This window comes from Manis pentadactyla, chromosome X (assembly GCF_030020395.1).
Source record: "Manis pentadactyla isolate mManPen7 chromosome X, mManPen7.hap1, whole genome shotgun sequence".
Taxonomy (NCBI): Eukaryota; Metazoa; Chordata; class Mammalia; order Pholidota; family Manidae; genus Manis; species Manis pentadactyla.
Genome location: NC_080038.1, coordinates 130951162 through 130970656, shown reverse-complemented (window position 1 = coordinate 130970656; position 19495 = coordinate 130951162). Strand labels below are relative to the sequence as shown.

The 19495-nt window shown below is 42.7% G+C and overlaps 1 protein-coding gene across 8 annotated transcripts in view; it reads left to right on the top strand.

Moving 5' to 3' along the window:
- The first annotated feature begins 4342 nt into the window (after positions 1-4342).
- ARHGEF6 (Rac/Cdc42 guanine nucleotide exchange factor 6) overlaps positions 4343-19495 on the top strand; it is a 94032-nt gene continuing 78879 nt past the window's right edge. For 2 of the 8 annotated variants that reach the window (XM_036919166.2, XM_036919163.2), the window contains exons 1-2: positions 4346-4752; positions 6114-6197. In XM_036919166.2, the coding sequence (XP_036775061.1) occupies positions 4588-4752; positions 6114-6197 (249 nt within the window). In that variant the 5' untranslated portion in view covers positions 4346-4587. Of the gene's footprint in view, positions 4753-6113; positions 6198-13111; positions 13465-19495 lie in introns of those variants that run through there. The other 6 variants (XM_036919167.2, XM_036919164.2, XM_036919168.2 and 3 more) reach the window with 5 other exon arrangements.

Genomic DNA, 19495 nt, shown 5'->3' with positions numbered 1-19495 from the left:
GTAGAGCAGAATTCTAGTCTCTGATGACTAAAAAGCTGCATGCTAGCCTTGGACTGCCAAACTCTGGATGTATTTTACATGAGAGTGACATAAAGTATTTTATTTTTAAAAATCAAGAACATCTGTTTCCTAAAATATACCATAGAATGAAAGATAAGAGTACAAGAACATAATTCACAAACACATATAACCCACGTTGGCTTAGTATCCATAACGTATAACAAAATTTTACAAATTGATAACAAAAGAGAAACAACCCAGTAGAAAACTGGGCAATAGAAATGAGCATTTCACAGAAAAGGAAATACTTGTAGCCAATCAGTATATGAAAAAAATGCTCAAACTGGTTAATAATCATAGAAAAGTAAATTTCACACTCACAAAAATAACAACATTTTAAGTCTAAAATATCTATCAAGTGTTAGCTATGGTAAGGAGCAATGGGAAATCATTCCTTGCTTGTGAGAGTATAAATTTGTATAATCGTTTTGGAAAACAATGCTTTGAAGATCTCTATGAGGGTAAGGGCTAGTTGTAGTGGGAATAACTGAACAAGCAAGCTGGAAAGGTGGTAAGTTATGGTTAGAAAATGTAATGTTTGAATTCGTGATTTAGGAGGCAGAGAAGTTTGTGATGACAAAGCATAAGGTGTGAGTGGTTGGCTAAAGTGGAGGAGTGTTCACTGGATATAACAAGGCATGTCAGTCTGGGTCCAGTCAGGACAGAGGAAGCACGGAGGGAGTTGAACAGGAAAAGTTAAACATAAAGAATTATTAATGATAACAGGGGATTGGAGTAATGAAGGATTGCTAGTAAGAAGTAAAGGGGACTCTAAAAGAATACAGAGATAGCAGATGTAATATATAATAGCAGGCAATATAAACATAATATATAATAGTCACTCCCCTAGAGCTGTGATAATAACCCTGCTCTCCATTTGCAGCTGAGATTCAGGCCTTGTTGTAGAAGTTGCTCTGGGGCTGAGTCAGTGAAACTTGCTGGACATCCGCCCTCTAAATAGTCACAGAAAATGTGCCCTTCCAGCGTGCTGGTTTCCCATCCACAGGGGAGGTGTCTCACCAGGGACACTTCGCTACAGAACCATCCACGGACGGTGCTAGTGGAACGGGCTACCCACTGTGCATTGAGGAAGCTGGAGCTGCACAAGGTGAGCACTAGTAAAGCTGGGAGTCCGCAAAGAGCCTGTGGAGTGAGCACACAGGAAACCGGAAGTGAAACCCCTTCTTCCTGCAATGTCTCTCCACCACCGTCTACTGATAAAACTTCATATCATGCCAGCTGGCAAAGTTAAAATTATTTAAAGGTCCCAGGTCCATTTTCCCAGAGCAGGCATAAAGAGGGGCTGAGAGGTAATACATCAATTACAGGAGGAGGAGGTCAAGGAACAGAGCGGTCATGATGTCGGATTGTTCTTGTGGATATTGACATGACCTAGGTACTGGCAGAAATTGGGGTGGAATGGAAGGTTATAAACCAGCTTGTTTCTCCAAGTGTGACCTTGGTCCACTGGCATCGGAATCAGATAGGAGACTTTAATAACACAAATTCCTTTGCCCCATTGAAGATCTTTTGAACTAAGGTACTGGGGACTAAGCCCCCAAATCTTTTTAATAAGTGCCCCGATAGATTCAAAATTTTAAAAGTCAATTATGATATTTCCAACACATAAAAGGAAAGAAAATAGCGTACACTAGCAAGCAGTTTTAACAAATGTTAACATTTACCTTACTTCCTGCAGGTATTTTTATGTTTAATAAAATGCGGCCTCTTTTGGCTCAAGTTCCACTTTCAATCCTGTCGGCGAGATATTTCTGGAAAATCAACTAAACTGTGCTCTGTTAAAGTCCGTTAGGGTGAGAGGATGAGGGAAAGCCAGTGGGTAAGGAAGCAGGCTCAGTGGCTCAGGGCAGATCGTCCAAAGGAGCCCTCTTCGCTTTCTTTACCCACTCTCTTGCGTGGAGCTTGTTGCTCTTTGTGTTACTGTGATCTGAACCCCCTACCCTATGGCCCAACTTCATGAGCTCCTCTCTATTGTCACCTGCTTCCCTCCCGAGCCTGGATTGCATGGATAGTCATTTCACCGAATGCTTGCTACTGCTCTGGGATTCCTTGCTTTCTTGACATTTGACTGTACCAACCCTAACTTTGAGTCTTCATCCTAATAGAACTGTTTTTTTCTGCCTTAAGGGAGTAGCCTTGCCCTTCTGATTTTACTTCGTTTCTTAGAGTAATTTTCTGCAGCCAGTGTCCAAAATGAGGCACATTTTCATCCAGGTGACCTTAGTGGGCTCAAGCCTACTTTGGACTAGGCTGGGTTCCTGAAATTACCCAGGCTTTGTTCTTTATCAGAAAATGTGATATCTCGATAATACTGCCAGATTTGTTTGTCTGTAGAGTACAATCTTGATGAGCAATTATGAAAACTGTCCAAATGACATATAAAAATGTGTCTAAGTAGGTCTGACTTGAGAATTTCATTTATCAACAAATAGATTTTATATTTTTTTCTATTACACAGGTTTGGTCATGGGTCAAAAGTCAATTAAAACTTTTGACTGACTGTACTTGCTTTGCTTATAAGTATAATAACATCAAATCGAATATTTGGAGGTCACATCTTTGTTGTAGAACTATTGATATACACAACAAATGGATGAATCTCAAAACAATGATACTGAGTGGAAGAAGCCAGATAAAAGTAAGTAGCATCCTGTATGCTTCCATTTATATAAGATTCTAGAAAAGGCAAACTCATCTATAGGGACTGAAAGCAGATTGGTGGTTGCCTGGGATTTGAGGGGAAAAGAGGCAAGAAGAGGTTGAGAGAGCACAAGGACACTTTTGGGGGTGATGGAAAGGTTTATTTGGAGTGTGTGTGTGTATGTGTGTGATTGTATTACAGGTGCACATATGTGTCAAAATAAGTAACTTGTATATCTTGACATACGTTCAATTTATTATCTGCGAATTATATCTCAGTAAAAGTATAAAAATCACTATTAGCAAGGAAAAAAATGTTTTAAGCCATTAAAAAATTCTTATAATCAAGTAGTGCCAATACCCAGGATACCATATGAGTACATTCATTCATTTGGCATTTTTTAAAAAACATCTACTGTGTACCTGGTACTTTGCTGGGAACAGTATTAAACAAGACAGACCAGACCTCTACTCTAGGGTGGTTACATTCTGGTGGAGGAGACAGATTAACAAGTAGTAATGGGAAAGTGTGATAAAAGTGTTATGAAAGGGCAAGAAGGGGATGCTTTGAAACAATTTAGCAGGGTTATCTAAGCTGATTATTTGGTAGTAGATGACTAAAGCTGTGTTGACAAGGATTCTGAAGTTTAGCAGAATCCCATGCGTAAGAAGGGATTGGCCATATAAGGCTATATTGTTATAGCTGAATTTATACATTTCTCAGTAGTATGAGTATTTCAACTGGTTATGAAAGTGTTTGATAACAGTAAAGATCTCTTGTTGTAGACCAGTTTTTTTTCCAGAGCTGCAGTTTTAATGCAAAATGTTTCTTGTTGGGCAAACATCAACCTTCCAGACTGCAGTGTAGACAAGACAAGTACTCTTTTGTTCTCAAAAGTTCTGTTTTCAAGTGTTTTTTACCCACTTATGTGACTGTGTCTGAGCCTTTGCTAAGGGTGCTGCAGCTGGATTGTGCAGTGGAACCAGGTCCAGAAAAAGAACTGCTAAAGAATGTAAGTAAACAGGATGTCAGATGTTATCCTTAGCCTATTTCCCTAAACATAGCTTTTTGGCTGCAGAGTTAAATGCCATTCTTTTAGCTTCTGCTTATACACAGTGATGGCTGACAGCAGCACAATTGTCATTTGCTTGGCATGTTATCACCATGCAACTCAATGCATTTTGCAAGGAATGATCATGACACACCATCTCCGTGAGACAGGATGAGGACATCCGGGCATTTCTTGGGAGAATTTCTCAGCACCACCTTCTTTGAGCCCTGTTGTGCCAGCACAGATCCCCATGAGGCTCAGATCTGTCTGACCTAAGAGGCAGTTGGCATCTTCCTCCTAACAGAAGCCAGATTTTTCACTGGGGTGAGACTAGTTATTGACAGCGTTTTCCCAGACTGGCCCATGAGTGTCTCATTTCCAAGGTCCCCTGAAGTGCTGGCTCACCTCTGTTTTCCAAGTGCACTTGCTTCCTTCTCTCTCCTCCCTCCCCAGCATCCTCCTCACTTCCTTCCCTTCAGCTTCTTGCACTGTTTTGTGTGTATGTGTGTGTTTCTCCTTTTTTTTTTTGTTAAATCTTAATGAATGTGTTTTGCAGGTTTGGAAAAGAAAAGCAGTGTTGTCCAGTATTTTTACATTCATTCTGTTTCCACCTTTTGAGTGTGATCTCTGCAGTTTTCAAATCCCCTAATTTGAGTGGGTTCCACCCTTGTCTAAGAAAAGTGGTTTAAAAGCTTTGCCCGGCAAGCACCAGAAGAGAACTCAGAAAAAGGAAGACAGCAGCACATGCAATCGCGGATGTGGCTTAGTCCTTGCTGCTGCCCCAGAGAGCTGTTCCAGCGTGCCGTCCTCAGTAATGAATCCAGAAGAGAGAATCGTGACATGGCTGATATCCTTGGGAGTTTTAGATTCCCCCAAAAAGACTATCTGTGACCCAGAGGAGTTCTTGAAGTCCTCGCTGAAAAATGGGGTAGTGCTGTGCAAACTGATCAACAGACTCAGGCCTGGCTCTGCAGAAAAGGTAAGGGAAACGTGCAGGGTCTCCGTGATTGCTCGCCGCCAGAGAGCAGCAATAATGTGACTCTTGAGATATTCTATTGCCCAGGTCATGGGACTCTCCTACTTTCATCTCTATGAGTCAGACATTCTTTCTTACTGTAGTTGGTAGTTTGAGAAAGTCAGAAAATGAAATGTTATCCTTTAGTAATTGGTGCCCAACTATTAGTATAGGAAAAAACTGCTACACCGCTGGTACCAGGGGACAAGGAGGACACCCGTATCACAAGCTTGCTTGGTCACAGAGATACATGGTGCACTTCCCTGTGTACCGAGGACGCTTTGAACTTAAAGTACATGTGAGTCTGTGTGTAATAATGGAATGACTTAATAGTTATACGTATGATTTATTTGGTGTTTATTGACAGTTTGACTGGAATCAGTGTAGATTTTCTTCTCAAAGAAGATATATATTGAAAGATTGAATATTTAGCAGCCAGGAGAAATAATCCAGAATGTCACATAGGCTTGTTAAAATAATAAAAACCAAATATACGTTTCGAATGCAACATGTGATCAAAGTGAAACTAACCATAGTCTCTCTTAAAAATCCACAATTTTTAAATTCAGAAACCCATGATCACAAGGATGGATAATTTCTACAGTAGATGCTTTAACTTTAAAATTAGAGTCTTACAATTATTTTCTTAAGATGGGCAGGAAATGTGACTATAGTTCTACCTCCTTGAACCACGTTGTATTTTTACTGAACAAACTGATTTACCTGTAATTTTTGAACTTGAAAAACAGAGATAAACCAGTGGTAGAATATAGAGAACTGTGATCAGATGTAGAGAACAGCAAAGGAGAAAATAGAGTTTTAGTACATTATCATAAAGAGGATGGAGGGAGGGAATCGGTTAAAAGCAAGAACCAAGCTTAGTAAACTGTCTGAGTCTCTGTCGTTTGCTATCACCACACTTAGGCAGAGGGCATGAAAACAATTTGTAAGTGGAAATGGCTTGAGACTAAAGGTTTGCTGACATTTGAAACAGAGACCGACCGTTTAGATTTTGCATCACTTCCTTCAGTGGTTACTGTTCTTCCTGGACTGACAGCAATGTTGTCTCCTGCCTTAAAAGGCCTACCTATCTATGACGGGGGACAAATTAGTGAGAATGTTTGGTATGTTGATCTGGGTGATGGGTATATGAGTGTACACACATGTCAAAATTCATTAAGCTGTACATCAAGGTTTGTGCATTTTATTCTATGTGCCTCAGTTTTAAAAAAAAGCCTACCTATCTACTTATCAGTGAGTGATGAGTATGGTATGTTTGGCACGGGATGACAGTCTCCAAGTGACATGTGACTGTGTTTCTCTAGTACTATCTGGAGCCCCAAACTGAAGCCGACTGCATCGCCAACATCAGTCACTTCCTGAAGGGAAGTGCAACCCTTCAAGTGGAGGTAAGCCTGTCCAGGTTGCCTTCTGCGTGGCCATCATCTTTTGCTCTGCTAAGGAAGATGTGTTGCAATAAAAGTACTTGGTTTATTTGCACTGTCAAACAGAGGTAGCATTTGCTGGAAGCCACGGTTAAGTTTGGTGCTCTCCAGTGGCGGCTTGCTAATTTGTCTTTTCCAGAAACCAGTTCCAAAACAAAATCAAACTCAAAATCTGGTATCTTTTACATACAGCATCCAAGCCCGGCAAGCAGGCTTCTGGGGATAGAGCTCCTGTGCGGTGCTTTGCTACTAAGGGGAACCAAAAGTGAGCTACTGGCTGCTGTACAGGGTCACTGTAACCCCCTGAGTTGAGAAGAGAGAAAAGCTTACTGTCACTTTTTCCCATTAACACTTTAGAACAGAGGCCTTGAAAAGGTGAGAGAATCTGGCCCTGAGGTAGAAATTGGATATGAAATCACATTGCATTGTTTTATTTATATGGATCCTTAGGGAACCATAGGAGGAGTTGCTGAAAAGGAGGTGATACTTTCATCTGTGTGTCAAATTACATAACTTCTCTGTTCCTTGGTGTTTTTATCTAGAAAATGCACACAGTAATAGCTACGTCAAGGGGATGTTTTAAAGATCAAATGAGTTACTGCATAATAATTTAGAGCTAGGAGCTGCAACCCCAAAAGATATCTTAGATAATGTATATAGAGTGCTCAGTGTGAGACCAGGAATATGGGAAGCATAGAGATAGTATTTGTAGTAGTGTTTGTGGAGAAGTATGTGTAGTGGTTTGAGCATGGACTCTGTCTGACATTAGATTGCTTGGGTTCAAATATCAATTCTCTCCCACTAGTAGCTTTGTGACCTTGGGCATGTTACTCAACCATGCCTCTATGCCTCAGTCTCCTCACCTGTCAAATGGGAAAAATAGTAGCACTTATCTCATAGCATTGATGTGAGATGTCAATGAATTCACGTACCAGGAAGAGTCCCTGGCACACAGTAAGTATTCTCTGAGTGTTAGCCAGTAGTAGTAGTCATAGTACAGGTAGCTTTGCTCCAGATAAGCTTTGCTTGCTTAAGAATGTTTCCTAAAGTTAGCCATAGGCTCAGGTTACACCTCTCTCTGAATTTTTTTTTTCGAGGTTCCCCTACTGGCCAATTTTAGCTGTGTGTGCATGTATGGTTTTTGAGGTCGATGTAGCTTGAGACCACTTTGTATGATGTCTACTATGGAATAGGTCATGGTGTTTTCTTTTTGATTTGTCAAATAAAAACATGGTGAAGTTGCCAGTGCTTTCGGCACTTGGAAGCTGCCAGAGGGTATATGGAGCTTCTTTGCAGTTCCAAGCACACTAGATGATACAGGCACACCTCCTGGAGTTGGCATTGCTGCAGAATGAATCGTTTCACAACAGTGGATTTTTCTGATAACTAATGCTTCCTCCATTAAGCGCCAATGCTTTAAATATCTTTATCCACTCTGGATACAAATCTAAAAACTGTATCATAATTTTTGATTTCTTAAGTGAAAAGCACTGGACATTTTTATCTCCTTTTGATAACTCAGGCTGGCCTGAACATTGTATGGATATTGTAGTAAGGCAATAGCTGGTGTCATGGCTAAGGACACACCTTCTCTAGTTTGACAGACTCGGGTCAGCATCATGGCTTGGTCAGTTACTGACTGGGTGACTCTGGGGAAAGTTTACTTGGCCTTTCTGTGATCTAGTTTCCTCATCTGTACAATAGAGACATTAATAATATCTACTAAATAGGATCGTTTTAAGGATCAAATGAAATAATGCAGATCATCTCAGGCACTTAGTATATCAGGGCACATAAGACATGCATAAGAGCTGCTGGCTGCTGTGTTAGTGCGAGGTAGTATTGTATGCAAAATTATGCCTGAAAGGGGTATACAGGAGCCTTATGGAGCACTCTTAGAATGCTGAGGGAAGTCTAATAGAATCATAAGGAATGAGACTGACAGCAGACCTGGGGTGAACCCAGCAGCCCAGAATACTGATCATCCAGTCTCAGGCTCCCAGGGAGAGAGGAGACAGATCTAAGCACAAATATTTTGAAATAAAAAAAATTAATTTTTATTGACTATATTTGACATATAACATTGTGTCAATTTAAGGTGTATACACTGTGTTGCTCTATATTTTTATATTGTAATATGATTGCCATTGTAATATTTATCACATCACATAATTATAGTACAATATAATTGTCTATATCCATTATAGTGTGCATTAGGTCACCATAGCTTATTTACTATTTGTTGCAAATTTTGCCCCCTTAAATGTCAATTTTTACCACCCCCATCCCGTGGTTACCACCATTTTACTGTCTGTTTTTTTGTTTGACTTTCTTAGATTCCACAAAGTGATATCATACCGGGCTTGTCTTTCTCTGACTTATCTCACTTAGCATATTGTGCTGAAGCTGCATCCATGTTGTTGCAAATGGCAGGATAGTCTCTTTTCTGTGGCTGAAAAATATTCCATTGTGTGTCTCACTTGTACACTACATCTTTTTTGTCCAGTCATTTGTTGATGGGCACTTCGGTTGTTTCCATAGCTTGTCCTTTTGGATTGAGTATATCTCAGGCCTAAAGTACCTAGCTCAATGCCCAGTACAGGACACGGTTAGTAGATTTTTGCTGATGGTGTAAAAGTATTAATGAAAAGCAAGAAGAGTAGGGCCTGACTATTGCCCAGCACGCACTATTATTTATCTAAAGAAACAGTGCCAGTTTGAAATGGTTGGTTTGGAAATGCAGAAAAATGGAGCCAGAGATGCAGCAGCACAGTGACAGTCTGAGTATTGGCTGTGAGGCATGGGGCCAGATTAACAAGCTGCTACCTTTTACTCTCTAGGTGGCCAGTTGGCCTTTCCAAGTGGCTTCCAGCGTTGTGTTCTCCTATGGCTATAATGTTCTAAGGTCCCCAGAGTATCACACAGCTAGCAACTGGTCTGGGAAGTCTGCTGAGACACCTGGGAGACAAAGCATTCTTTGAAGTGCCTCCTCAACTTTGATAATGTCCTTTGAAACATAAAAGTTTTTTAATTTTGATGAAGTCAAATTAATCTATTTTTTATTTTGTTGCTTGTATTTTGGGTAGTACCAGGTCTGAGAAACCATTGCCTTATGCAAGGTTATAAAGATTTACTCCTGTGTTTTCTTCTAAGAGTGTCATAGTTTTAGCTTTTACATTTAGGTCTTTGGTCCGTTTTGAGTTGATTTTTGTATATAGTGTGAGACGGGATCCAAATTCTTTCTTTTACATGTGGACATCCAGTTGTCACAATACCGTTTGTTGAAAAGACTATTCTTTTCCCCACTGCTTCAATTAATGTAGCTGGGAAGTAAGTTTCCAAATCAGAAAGCACGAGTCCTCCAGTTTTGTTCTTCATTTCAAAATCACTTTGGCTATTTGGATCCCTTGTGTGCCCATATGGATTTGAGGATCAGCCTGTCTATTTCTGCAAAAGAGCCAGCTGCAATTTTGATAGGGATTGTGTTCAATCTGTATATCACTTTGGGGAGTATTGCCATCTTAAGAATATTAAGTCTTCTGTCCATTAACACAGGAGGTCTTTCTATTTATTTAGGTCTTTTTAAATGTCAGTCAACAGTGTTTTGTCGTTTTCATTGTACAAGCCTTGTATCTCCTTGGTTCAATTTGTTCCAAAGTATTTTATTCCTTTTGATGGTATGGTCAATGGAATTGTTCTCTTAATTTCACATTTGCAAGTATTTGGCAATACAATTGATTTTTGTATATTGATCTTCTTTCCTCCAACTTTGCTAAACTTGCTCATTAGTTGTAATGGTTTTTTTTGATTCCTTGTGGTTTTCTTATACAAGATCATGTCATCCGTGCATAGAGATAGTTGTACTTCCTTTCCAATCTGGATGCCGTTTGTGTCATTTTCTTGTTTAATTTAGCTGGCTAGAACCTTCAGTACATGTAGAGTAGAAGTGAGGAGAGTGAACATTCTAGACTTGTTTTTGATCTCAGGGGGTGGCTTTCACCATTCAGTATGATGTTAGCTGTAGGTTTTTTATAGATGCCCTTTACAGGTTGAAGGGGTTTCCTTCTATTCCCAGTTTTTTGAGTATTTTTATCAATGAAAGGGTGCTGGATTTTGTCAAATGATTTTCTTGCATCTGTTAAGATGACCACTGCCTTCTGTCCTTTATTATATATATATATTGTATTATTTTTCATGATTAATTTTCATGTTAAATCAATCTTGCATTTCTGGAATAAATCCCAGTGAGTCATGTTGGATATGCACAGAGATTTGTGCACATCTGTGATTACTCTTGAAGCATCTTTCTTCACAGAAATGGAATTACTATGTGAAACTTTGATACTTTCAAATTCCCCTATAAAAATGCTATATGCAGTTATAGTCCCAGCAATAGTATAGAAAGTGCCTTCTTCCTCATGTCCCTGGCAGCACTGGATATTAATCTTTAATGTTTACTAAAATGTTGGGTGAAAGTGCCATTTATTGCTGTAATTTGAATTTCATGATTCCTAGTGAGTTTGACATCTTACCCCTTTATCCTCCATACGCATTTCCTTTTCTGTGAACCAAATATATCTTTCATATTTGTTTACAGAATGGAGAAGGCAGGGAGGACACCCAGGCCTCAAGAGAAAATCTTCCAGAACATATTGAAAAATTCTCATGTCTGGATAGAGTGCCACTAATGTGACCAGGAAGTCCTTTGACAACACTATTCTAGCAATGGTAGTTTTGTTTTTGTTCTACCTTTGAACTTAGTGGGAGTCAGGGACATACAGTTCTTCTGAACACTTGAGGGTGGGCTGGGTGGAACTTCTCTGAACACACTGTCTTCACTACAGCCCCTTGAATGATTGGCCTGTCACAGCTCTAGTCCTGTGGTTTTCCGTTCAGCTGGCCTTCCCCTGGCCTTATCCCCAGCAGGTACTTCTGCTTTGCCTCCTGCCACCCTTACTACCAACACATTGCCAGGGATCCCCTACCATCTCCTATTCTGCTCCTGGGCCAAGCCTACTTTGTAAAAAGTCATTTTGTTCAGGAAGGAGTCCATTGAATATCTATGAGGCTCAGTTAGTGCTTCTTTCTCTCTTTATCTGCCCTCAACCCCCTTTCTCCATGTCTCTCCCTCCTTCTCTCTCTCTTCCCAGTACCAGCTGGTATCAGTATGGCTTTTTCTTTGCCCCCACCCCCTCACTACCTCCTGTCTCCCTGAGTCACTCCATCTGCCTTGTCGCTGGAGCAGCATGGGTGCCCTCCCCTAAGTGGGGCCCGTGGGTTAGGCCATGTGCCATTTCTCAGGGGCTGCTCTGTAGGGAAGCAGTTCTGGTAGGACAGAAGGCAAGGATCAGGAGGCAAGGCTAAATCTCCCATAGGACAGCTCTGCTTCAGCTCTAGGAGTGCAGAGTGTCCCTGGAGCAGGAAGGCATCAGGCCAGGCAGCTATCGCATAGCTGTGATGGGTACCAGCAGACCTTCCTTCAAGCCCTGAGCCTGCCACTTGTGTGAAGTCAGAGTCCCCTTCCCTAGGCCTGAGTTGATCCATCTGTAATATGGAGAGACTACAGTAGGGACTGGTAATGTCTAACTGTTGAACACTGTTTTTAACTGGCCAGTTTCCATCAGTTTCCACTGGGCAAAGCTTTGTATATTTAGCTATTCAGTTTGAGATGGAAGACAGGAAAGAAGATTTTGGTAAATTTTTTTTCCTGTTGAGCAGATTTGACACTCTTAATGTGTCATGAGTTACATTAAATGACATCCACGACTCTTTAGGCCATCCTAATTTTTTAGCAACTGCATTGTATTTCCGTAGAAACTGGACTTTCCATCTATCAGGAACCTTTGTATCCTCCCTCAAAGAGACTCTCTGGTTTGGGGCCTGTTATCAGAGGGCCCGGGAAGGGCGCCCGGATAGTTGGTAGGGGGAAGGGAGGTATGTGGAGGGCCGCAGGGGAGCCGTTTCTTGCGAGGTTGTCTCCGCGGCTCGGTATAGAGCTTGGGGTTCCGAGGTGCGTCCGGGGCTGGAGGAGGAAGCGGACCACCGCGAAGGGCTGGGCTGTGGGGCTGCGATTCCCGCCGGCGGTCCTGGGCTCGGGGCTGGAGCGGGCGGCAGCAGCATGCGCAGTCTGGCCGCCGCCGCTCCACCGCGTCTTCAGCTGGAGCGGCGGCGGCGGCTGCTGCTGCTGCTGCTCTGCCCTGCGTCGCTGTCACTTCCAGTTCCTACTTCGGCGATCCAGGTCCGGGTCACTGCGGCCCGGCCGCTGGCCCGGCCCCTCCAGGCCTCTCTCCCTCCCAGGCTCTGGCTCCGGGCAGGAGGGGCCGGCGCGGGCCGCCGAGCAGGGTCCGGAGAAACCGCGAAGACAGCTCTCCGGGCGGCCGCTCCCCGCCCTCGCCGCCAGCGCACCCGGCGGGCGCATCTTCCGCACCCGCTTTCTGCCCTGCGGGCTTCCGGCCGCCCAGCGGCGCGGCTCTGGAAGCAAGAACTTGAGGGCAAGACTCTGGCTTCCCTTTAGATTGCACACACACACACACACACACACACACACACACACACACACACACACACACACACACACACACACACACACACACACACACCCCTGGAAGCAAGAACTTGAGGGCAAGACTCTGGCTTCCCTTTAGATTGCACACACACACACACACACACACACACACACACACACACACACACACACACCCCTGGAAGCAAGAACTTGAGGGCAAGACTCTGGCTTCCCTTTAGATTGCACACACACACACACACACACACACACACACACACACACACACACACACACACACACACCCCTGGAAGCAAGAACTTGAGGGCAAGACTCTGGCTTCCCTTTAGATTGCACACACACACACACACACACACACACACACACACACACACACACACACACACACACACACCCCTGCACTAGAGACGTTGCGGGCGCGGAGTTTGGAGACGGGCGCCCCCTCCTCGCCCGCGTCCAGGAGCAAAGTTGCAGCCCGACCGGGTGAGCCGAGTCCAGCTGTCCAGTTTCGCCCCGGTGGCGGCTGCGCTCAGGTCAGGGTCCCGGTCCCGGCCGGGTGGAACGGCTCCCGCAGCCTTGGCACAGGCTCGCCCGCCCGCTGGCCAGCCTGTGACTCGCAAGGGCGAGCCGCTTCCCGGAGGCGGCGGCGGCGGCGGCGCGGCTGGACTGAGCGAGCAGCGGCAAGACAAGCGGGCAGCGGCGAGCCAGGTGACCGGTCTGGGGGCAAGGGGTCAGGGGAAGGGGAAAGCGACGGCCTGGGTGGTGCCGAAGGACCCCCGTTGGAGAGGAGCCGGCCTTCATTTTCCTGCCGGGTCTGACCTCGGCCGGGGCCTCCCAGTGCACTGAGATCCCGCGTGCCCGGAGCGGGGGCGGGGGCCCAGGGCGCCGAGCAGGGACACGCCAAACTTAGGGGCGAGTTGTCCGGCTCTGGCCGCAAGGTTTGCATCAGACCGGATTCCTTCTTCCCACCGGAACCACGGACGGAGACAAGAGTACTATTTTTGATACTAATTTGATGCCTTCCCCACCCCCTTCACCCGGCATCCGAACACTTTGGGATATTTTATGCGTTGAGCACAGAGGTCCATCGCAGGAATGGTTTGTGGGTGGGGGAAGACCTCTACTCTATAAGGTGTTCTGACGTGCCTATAGTTAATTTTCAGTTTTCATTTTCCAGTCATTTAGGAACCCAACAGGTATTTGAGCTACTTTGTTTTTTAGCTGTAGAGTTGGAGAGCCCTTAAGTTTATCTCTGTCTCTTCAAAAATATTATTTTTATTTTCGTTTTTGGATGTAGGGATGGCTCACATAATTTTTCGTTTCTTAATATGTAATGGGAGTAAAAATAGATAAGGAAATATATTTGTCTATGCCACTATGTACATTTTCCAATAAAGGCTTTACATAAACCAAAGAACATTATAGACTATGATAAATTTCAGTTGATTCTCTATAAGGTATTGACAGTTTTAAAAGCAGGATTCTAAGGTCCAAACTGCTTTTCTAACTTATGTTTGCCTGGAAATCCCACAATTTGTCCTTGAACTTCCTATCTTAATTTTGACATTGACCATGGTAAGAGGAGTGCTGATGACATCATTTGCTCCAGCCACAGTTATGGTATTTCATGGCTGAGAGTACCTCTCTCCAAAATGTGAGGCCTGGGCCTGCCCTTGTACTTCAGCTGAGGCATTTCCAGGGATTTCTCTTAAGCAAAGTATTATGCTACATGCCAGGCAGTGCTGCAGTCCCTTACATAAGTGAGCTTCAGGCTGGTGTAGTCTCCGGGTGTGCTTGGAGCAGTTAATACCAGACTCCTCAGTCTTGGTGGCGGTGGTGGTTGGTGATAAGAGTTTAAAACAAAGTAAATCTCCAGCTATTATTTTCATCCTACATTTCTTTGCCACTTAAGTTTTTGGAATACCTTCTACTTTTCTTATCTGAAACTTACTGTGCCCTTGTAAAAGATGTAGGAGAGGTGGCATTACTTTCATTTGACAGAGAAACAAAAGTTTACTTAAGCAAAGTCCTCCAGGTTACCAGTGGCAGCATCAGAACCCTAACCTGGATCTCCTGTTCACAGCCCAGAGTTTTGTTTGTTTGACTAAAACTTGACAATTTATACAGATGTATCATTTGGCACATTTTATGGATGATATCTCTCCCAAGCCACTAATTCTTTTCTATTCTTTTTGCCAGCTCACTCCTTGGCCTTGTCTTTGCTCGCACAGGGCTGGCACTGTTCTTAGGGGTGAGGACAGGAACAAAGCTTGCCAAGGAGGGTCTGTGGTTTTTATTTACGTACAGGCTGCCTTCTCTCCATTCATCTTCAGGGATTGCTGGTGCTGAACACAGTGAGCACCTAGGGCCCAGAAATGTCTGATACTTGTTTGACATCATTAGTCTAAGTATAATATTACTTCAGTCTTTACAAAGAAACTCATTCATGAGGAGAAATTTGAGAGCATGAGTTTCACTCGCTTACAGGAATCTGCTCATCACTGTACTTAGGAACTTAGACACATAAGAGGAAAAGGAGTTGAGTACACACCATTTCTCAAGCCCCTACTATGTTCTAGGTTCCATGTTAGGCGTGTTAAGTATATTATGTTATTTAACCCTCACAACAATCCTGGGAGGAAGGTGGTCTTGTACCAGTATACAGTAGTGGAAAATGAGGTTTGGGGATAATCCAGAAAAATGCCTCACACTGCCAGTGCAAAACAGGGCCTGAACACAATTGCTGGTGTATCTTTCTCCAGAACTTATTCCCTTTTCCATGTGCCAGACTGTCTCCCCAAAGGACCTATGACAAAATACAGGAACAGCTAGCCCCTTCATTTTCAGACATGGCTGTACATTAGAGCCATGAAGGGTGCTTTTAAAAAATTCAAATGTGTGGGTCCCCCCCTACTGAGCTTCTGGGTTAATTGGTCTGCAGTGAGACCCAGGTGTTGGTAAATTTTTTTTTAATGGTTGGGCAAACTTTATATTGAAGACACTACATTCAGGAGATTGCACAAATCCTAAGCATATAGTTTGGTGGAGCTCTACAAGGTGAACTCATGCAGGCAATCAGCACTCCTTTGAAGAAACACAATGTTGTCAGCAGCCAGCAGCGCCCCTTGCCAGTCCTTTCCCCTCGCCAACAGGTAACAGTGCCCTGACTTCTAAGACAATAGGTTTGTTTTTTCTGTTTTGCTTCTTTTTATGAGTGGCATCCTACATTATGTCCTTGTTTGTATAAGGTTCCTTTCACTCAGATCATGTTTGTACAAGTCACCCATGTTGTTACAGATACTGGTGGTTCATGCCTTTTTATGGCTAGTAGCATTCCATCCTGTGGATGTACCGTATTTTGTGGATCCATTCACCTGTTGATGGCTGTCTGGGTTGTTTTCCAGTTTTGGATGCTATGAACAACCCTATGATGAATATCTTTGGGCATGTCTTCTGGTGTACATTTCTGTTGGGTTGATACATAGGAATGGAACTACTGGGTCATAGACTACATATATGTTTGGCTTCTGTAAGTACAGCCCAACAGTTTTCTGAAGTGGCCAGGTCTTGTTACTATTTTTTTTTTTGAAAGTTCCCAAGTGATTCTAATGTGTGGCCAGAGATGAGAACCATTTCCCTGGTTTATCTGAAGTTTGGCAATCTAGCAACCTCCAGTGTCTATACCTAGCTGAGAACCATGAATGAAAAGACCGGTTTCCTCCTGTGCCTTGGATCTTCTAGAAAATCTTCTCTGTTGAATTGGTCAATTATTGTCCATTATCCCATAATCCTGTGTGCCAAGCTACCTTTATGCTGCCCACCTATTCTCTCTGCAGTAATCTGTGGACATATTTATCTCTCTACTAGCCTTAGAACTTCTCAAAGGCAGGAACCAGAGCTTGATCACCCTCATAACCCCTGCACTCAGGATAGAATGGGGCCCAGCAGGTGCTCAGTACATTTGTATTAAATGAATGATGGACAGAATGACTGAATGGGCAGAGAAGGTCTGACCCATCTTTGCACTAAGACTTAGGCACTTTATTTCACTGCCTCAGGCCCTCAATCGGAGCCTAATTACTTTTACTCACCTAAGCATATTAGAATTATGGGTAATCTGGTTGCTCATCCCAAAACTGATTAGAAATACAAATTTAATTAGATATGGCATGTGGATGCACTTTGAAAACTGGAAAACAGCATCTAAATAGAAAGTTGTGATAATAGGAGGTGGGAGGGTGCAGTTATAGATCAGCCACGTGGTCCCTTGCAGAAGTATGTCTCTCTGTACAGCATGGAAGAAACGCAACCAACACATCAGGAAAGGAGACAGAAAAACTAGGAGTAGCAGACTCCCAAATGTATAACCATGTGGAGCCTTTTGGGGTGGGGTCAGGCAGCCCAGCACATGCTGTGGGGTCTAGAGGCTAGAATTTGTGACTTTCCCTGCCTTGGCTTTTGTTTGGTTGCTAGTCGGGGAGATCTTTGTTCTAAAGAAGTAATATAGTAGTGCAGTGGCTAAGAGCTTGAGCTTTGGACTTGAACTGACCTGGTTTGGCCACTTACTAGGTATATACTAACTTCCTTGGTGGTAATGGTAGGTAAGTATTAGGTATATACTATGTTGTCATTATTAGGTATATGCTTAGTCAGTATATGCTCCCTTTCAGCATTAAATGAGAGAAAGCACAGTGCCTGGCACAGAGTAAACTCCGAATAAAAGCTAGTTCCTAACTGGAATTCTGCTATATTCCAGTAGACTAGTGTCCACAAGTAACATTGCATTGTCACAAAAACAGTTCACTTAGTTCAGTTACGCTCAGCAAACTCCGTTTAAGAAGTGAGTCATGCTTTATAGAAAGATTTGCTTTTGAAATCCTAACGTTAAAAAAATGTTGGATACAGGAAAGGGTAAACTGTGGGCTCTGTGGAATGGGGGTTTCTCCAAGGATTCTGAGGTTTTTACACTAGTTACATTGAGAATTTAGACTGGGATCAAACGTAAAACAGGAAAAAACAATTCAGCCATGTTGCTTCTCAGTTCCATGCTTTATTTGGCAGAGACTGCTTGTTTTTGTAAAAACATTCATAAAAAATAAAGTCAAGGGTAAAATCCCCACATATTTTCTAATAGTTAGCACCCCTCCTCCAAAGGCAAAATAAAGTTGGACTTTCTGGGATTTTCAGATGAATAGTGATGGCGGGTTTGGCCTCTGTTCTCACGTTTAACAGCAGAAATTAATCCTTTTAACATTATTAACATCTTTCACTCATTAATTGAACAGCTTTTTTTCTCTGGACTTGAAATTCTCAGTGCCTTGCATCATAGAAAATAATCTGAATTCAGATTAGTGTGTTGAAATGTGTTCAAAATGATTTATATGTCATATTTAATTTGTTTATGCATTTTGTTTAAAGGCTACATAAAGACAGTTTAAATTTCCGTGATATTGTAGCCCAGTGATATTCATGGAATTAGAGATTGGAGTTTTTAACTATAATTTTTGACAATATATGTGTAATCTTAAGAGTTTTATGAATGGGTTATAAAAGTTCACGTTAAGTTTCCAGCTTATTGTCTTACTGATGTTCTCAATGCTTAGCGTGGCCAGTTTTGAACTGTTGAACTGTTGAACTATATGGTTTCCTTTGTAACAACTCAGGAGTAGATGTATGTCTGGGGATCCAGTTTTAAGAGAACTGGAGAAGGCAAAGCAACAGAATTCTTCAGACTATGAATTATTCAGTTGTTAACCACAGTAACTTCTTTAGCTACCATTTTGTGTGCTAATAATAGAGACAGTTTGGACAGATTCCTCTTCAAATTAAAAAATCAGGAAAGCTTTTGACCCTTTTCTAGTCTATGCATAAACTAGAAGATGTGAAAAAGGGTTTTCAGCTTCTCACATTCACCTGGATGAAATAGTATACTTTTTGCATCTTTTTCCAAACAAGCATATTTATTTTATAATTACAATAGCTCGAAATTTAAAAATACACCCTAGAGCAAGATGCTTGTTGTTCTAGTTAAATGAAGCAACTCAACAAATGGTTTTTGATTTGGGGATGACTAACACAACATTCCTCCTTGCCCCCAGGAAATAAGTAATAAGCTTGTTGAACTGGGCATAGTTGAGGGGAAATATCAGAATCAGTTGCCTCTGTATAAATAGACACAGAGTGCAATACCTAAAAAGGAAACAGGTTGTTTCTGAGTTGGGCTGGATGTATCTTGATAATACCAAAAGGAATGTGTTTTGTTAGGAAATCTGATCCACTGCATCTTCTGGATGGGAGATGTTAAAATGACCTTGTTTTAAATCTAACTCACTCTAATTTGGTCTTAATGTTGGTTCTAACCCAGGCTGTTTCTGGGGACAGTGGAGCACAGTATATATAGCTCTTTATTAAAACCACACAATCTTGGCCAGCTACCCCGTGCTCCAGCCCCATTCTAATTCGGTCATCTGTTATCACCGAGGTGGCCCTCAAGGAGTCAGAGAGGTGAGGCCACGGCCAGGACAGCATAAGGCAGGCCGACCCGCTGGTGTTGACACTGGGGTTAGTACCAAAAGGAAGTGGAGGGTCTGCCCGTTGAACTGCAGATGAGGAAGTGTGAGGGCACCTGCAGTTTTTTAGGGCCTTTGCTTACCAACCCTTTAGAGGAGGTGTATGTCCACTCAGTCTAGAAGTTGTCCATATCTACATTTCAACATTGACAGTGCCACTTCCTCTGCTG